We start from the raw sequence: 5,093 nt of genomic DNA, 5'->3' as shown, positions 1-5,093 counted from the left end.
AACTTCTCTTAAATGCAACATTTGATTCAGAAATTTGTGCTTTATTTTGACTGAACCCAGAATTAAAGCTTCATGTCACTGCTGTGAATCTTAAATTCAGCTTTTCGGTGTAAAAAACTCATGTGAATGAAAACATTTAATGAGATGTGCCTTATTTCCAGCCAAACCTTCTCTGAGCTGCATTATCAGGATCAAAGAGCTCTTCTTCTCTTTCATCGCCGCATAAATTCATTTTATTACAGAGCTGCGCTGCGAGTCGGGCTGCATGTGTATATACAGCGCTTTCAAACCCGGCCATTACAGCACATCCTTTCATGCTCTGAGATGTTGAAATGTTAACGGTATTATTTGATTTTTTTTTTTGGTAATTTCCACTGAATAAACATTTCTCTGCTGACTTCTACAAACCGAGCCTGCAGACTGGTAATTGAGGTGCAACAAAGGCAACATTTGGCTCATTAAGGAGCCAGTTTGACCTATTAAAACTAATTTTATCATCAGCAGAGGAAAATGAATGACTCGTGTTTGATATTGTTGGCTAAAATAACAAGGAGAGCTTCGCTTTGATCAGCATGGGGGAGACCTTAATCAGCAACAAGGTTTTGGCTTTAAAATATCTCCATAGAAAAAAGTTGATTGGGGTTAAAGAGGAGAGGAGGGGAGAGTAGCAAAAACATGCACACACCCAGAGATCATTAAGTTAATGGATTGCTGGTGACTAAAAGCATGACATTGTTGGTGTATCTGAGACTTCGGTGTATCTGTGGCGTGAGCAGCGTCCTGCATCCTCCAGTCTGCAGCTGGTATTAGCAGGCACCGAGCGCTCTGTCAACACATATTAGTCCACACACACATCATGTGACCGGTGTCGGACTGCTTTACAGCAGGAAAATCTGAGCGACAGAAAGGTGGAAAGGAAAAGAAGTGGCTTGTCATCTGCAGATGTGATAAGGAGTATGACAACTCTTATTTCCGGAAGATGAAACAAAGTTTAAAAAAACTGATTTTATAACCATGCAAAAAAATTTCCACTCAGTATTTCTACACATACTAGTCGTATTTAGAGAGAAAAAAACATTTTTATTCTCAAACAACAAGCAGGATGAAGTCAGAAAAAGCTCAAATAAGCAGGTTGGAGACTATTAGCAGTCCTAAGAGTTGACCTTTTGATTGAATCACTGAAGTGCAGCTATGAGCTTTAACTATGTTACACCTAAAACTCATAAAATCAAGTTAAAACTGAAAGCCATAACTTCAGTAAGACACATGAGCTGCAGGAAGAAGAGTCATGTGTCTTTCTATTCTACAGACAGACTGACATGTAAACTGATCAGTTAACCGAACACCAAGTGAGAAGCTGCACATACATGCAAACTCTACACAGAAAGACCACTGTTCAAACCTCTCCCTCCAACTGGAACTGGATCGAACCAGCGACCTTCTTGCTGTGAGGCTGCAGTGCTGACCACTATGCCACCGTGCATCGTCAAGCACAAGCATGGCAGAGGGCGAGACGGAATGACCCTGGAATAAAAACAAGCAAAACGTGCATCTAAAGACCCCGGAACAACCAGCAAGACAAAAGAGAAAGACTCTTGTACAAGCTGGAAAGTCTCAAAGAGGAGGATCACTGGAGCTCTGCAGAGGAAGACGCCTTCAAGCCGGACTGAGGTCTGTTGAGGACGCGGTGGAAAAAGATGGTGCACACTGTAAGCAGGACCTTCGATCCGATGAGACGTATTTCATGTTAGGAGAAAGATAAAGAGGAGTAAAACCAACAACACCGTCCCCACAGTGAAGCACGGCGATGGAAGCATCATGCTGCGGGAAAATATCATCAAACGCCACAGAAACATGAATAAATATGAACATGTGTAGAATTTTACAGGCAGCTGAACTGGTTCTGGGTTGTCGCAGCTGAAAGTTGAATCCCATTGCTGAAGATGAAGGTCTGCGTAAGAAGACCATCAAATCTGGAGCAGCAGATGTCTGTCGAAGAGGAATGGATGAACTGCAGGCGGTTGTTTAGCTTCGAGGAGGAACAAATGACTGTTTGCATCAGGGGGACCGAGAATTTGGAGCCTGGTCATTTTTGATTTTTGGAGAATATTTTCATTTCTGTGTTCAAAGTGAGATAACGTAGGAGTCAAAAATTAAACCACAACATTGGAAAAAACTGTTCCTTTTTTTCCGCATCTGGATAAAAGCTGTCAGACTCTGCAGGTGTAAACCTGGAACAGAGCTCATCAGCAGTAAGATCACCGAACACAGACAGTCGTAGGCCGTACGGTGTGCTTGCTCACGCTGCGCCGTTCAGATCTACGGTTTTACGTTATTATGAGGCGACGAGCACGGGGATCTGTCAGCTGCACGCGCTGCAGAGCCGACTGAGGTTAAGGAGCGTCATTACGGACTAAACACAACTTAAACAAAACACAGGCTCCTGGTGCCCTACAGTCTGCCCAGCTGAGGCTCTGGAACAACTGGGGGTGGTGGTGGGGGAGGAGGGCTTAGTGGGAGAAAGAAGGAACCTCACAAAAGCTTAAAACTGAGAATAAACTTCCATTGAGTTTTTCATCATGAAAGATTCAGTCAGGTTGTGTTTGTTTCTTCCTTCAGATGTGAGACATTGAGTTTAAATTAAGAGATTCTCACAGAATTTATGGTACTTTTTGAAGTTTTTTATATTTCTCAGCATCCTCAAATTCAGACTGAGTGAAAAACGGACATAATATGTTTGTAAACTGAGAAAATTTGATGCAGGTAAGTATATCAGGTTGCAAGAACTAAACTTCAAGATGCATGAACAGTAAAATGTGAGATTTACTGGAAGGAAATGAGAGTCAGGAAGTTAAATGTTAAAGCTCTGCCCCTGCTGGGCTGCAGATGGGGAGGAGGGATTCTTCAGATGAAACCTGTGACCTGTTGATTCCTCTTCATCAGCTTGGAAAGGTTCTGATGGCTCTGACTGAGGACCTCCGCACTGATAAGATATAGCTGGTTAAGCTGAGAGCAGAAGAAAACCGACTGACTGACAAAAAAAGGCACTAAATCCATTTTTTGCTTGTGTTATGTTGCAGCGTGAGGACGGAGTAAACCTGACACCACTGTGGAGCTCATAAGGGCTCAATTATAAGTACTGATGCGTAAAATTGGTGAGCTGCGCGCAATGCGGCAGGTGACTTCCAACTATCCTGCTCTCGTGATCAGAGGAAGTGAAGAGGAAGGAGAAAGAACATCTTCAATCATTTCAGTGTCGTTTTATTGTACGAATATAAAGAATAAATAATGCATTTCCTTTATTTACAGGACAAAAAGTCACTGATACATGTCTGTATCCATAATAAATGTTCAACTCTGAGGTCGATCTGCTTCATCCAGAAGTGGAAACATAAAAGTCCTTGCGTGGATCTCTGCGCCACAGCTCCATAAATACAAAATATATAACCAATATTCTCCACAAATAAAGTAGACTCTGGTTACAAATAATACTGACTTTGTACAAGGAGTTTTAGAGATATTTATAAAAAGGAACTGCATGGCAACGCATATACAGAAAATACATTCCTACACTCCGTAGTGCACGTGGGAAAATAATTATAAAAATACTGAGCTTATAATTTAAGTTTAGAGAAGAATCTTTTAACTTGAGCAGGAGCATTTGCAGTCTGTGATGACCGGATACTGCACCGGGATCCAGGCGCATTTCAGTCCTCCCTTCCTCTGTATGCATCTCCATCTCAGTACGGTCAGGTGGGTAGAGTTCGCGGGTTTGCACACCATCCCCTCCGGCACCGAGCACGAGCGTTTGCTCAGGCAGCTGCCAGCGCGCACAAAGCGCGGCCAGAACCGGTTCCCCAGATCGGTCCAGGTGTACGCCACCGGACAGAAAGAGTAGGCCCACAGCCACTGCTGCAGACGCCGCTTCAGCTTCTTACTGGGTTTGTGCTTCTTGCCGAACTGGATGTCGAAATCCACCGCGCGGATCTCTTTGGGCAGGATCCCTGCAGCCTTTTGGATCTCAAAGTCGTCCAGCTCGTCGTTGTTCGCGTGTTTGTCCTCTACGGGCGGCAGCACGGACAAAAAGCGACTGTCAAAGTCTCCCAAGATGCTTTTCAGCTCGGTCTCGTTAAGGTCCCGCTCCTTGGGGTCAAAGACCGGATCCGGATCCTCTTTTAATTCCACCAGTGGCAGGCTGTCGCTCGGGATGGGCCGCAGTAGGTAGTAGTGCTGACAAATCGCTCTGTCCACCAGAAGTCCCAGAGACAGTATCAGCAGAGAGACGGCTGCGCACTGAGGAGACTGACCCATGTCAAACGGAGAGATCAGCGCGCGCACACACGATCTTCTGGAGGCCACTTTCTTGTGCGCAATTACGCGTGAGCCGGATCTCAAAGTTCCCTAAAAACTCACTTTCCCATCATAAAAACTCCGCAGTAAAGATGGAAGATTCGTCCGTAGCAGCATCAGAGGCAAGATTTCAGCTTTTCATGCGCGTGACCAAGATGAACTGTCTCCCTGTGCTCCGTGCGCGAGGGCTCGGCATGATGCTCGAGTGGTCTCCTTTGCGGGGAAAAGCTCTGAGCGCAAGCCACGACCTCAGTTTTATCCTCCACGCGCAGCGTGATGTAATTCGTGTGCCCCTCTTTGAATGTGGGTTTGTTGTCTAGGAGGAGATCCCCAATACCTCCTTCTTCCACGCAGTGGGAGGGGAGGGGGCGCGGAGAGGAGACGCCCCCTGTTGGCTTTCCAGTCTGCATTAAATCAGTCTTTCATTCTGAGGGGTGTGGGTCAGACCCAGTGAATCCTGCTGGGAGTCTCTGCAGCATCCAAAACCTCCAAAAACTACAAGCCAGACACTAAACGTCTTAATTTATTCACGTGCAACTCGGAGGCATTCCTCCATTTTTACCCTCTGATGCAAAAAGCTAACAAATATTTCATCTCCCTTCAGATACCAGTGGTGGTTCTTTAAGCTGCTTCTTAAATACACAGAAATTCAGCACAAACTGCTCAAACTTACATAACCCAAACACAGTTTTTCATAAGAAGCAGCAGGTAGCCTTTAGAGCAGAAAACCAAGTAGACATCGG

At 45.0% G+C, this 5,093-nt stretch overlaps 1 protein-coding gene across 1 annotated transcript; it reads right to left on the bottom strand.

Moving 5' to 3' along the window:
- Window positions 1–3,642: 3,642 nt before the first annotated feature.
- nog1 (noggin 1) lies at window positions 3,643–4,311 on the bottom strand (the record flags this gene model as incomplete). Its single annotated transcript, XM_079253318.1, has 1 exon — window positions 3,643–4,311. One exon carries the CDS (start codon window positions 4,309–4,311, stop codon window positions 3,643–3,645), a length of 669 nt encoding a protein of 222 aa, XP_079109444.1.
- Between the last annotated feature and the right edge of the window lie 782 nt (window positions 4,312–5,093).

The sequence above is a fragment of the Telmatherina bonti genome (assembly GCF_933228915.1).
Source record: "Telmatherina bonti genome assembly, chromosome: 14".
Lineage (NCBI taxonomy): Eukaryota > Metazoa > Chordata > Actinopteri > Atheriniformes > Telmatherinidae > Telmatherina > Telmatherina bonti.
This window is presented reverse-complemented; position numbering and strand designations above follow the sequence as displayed.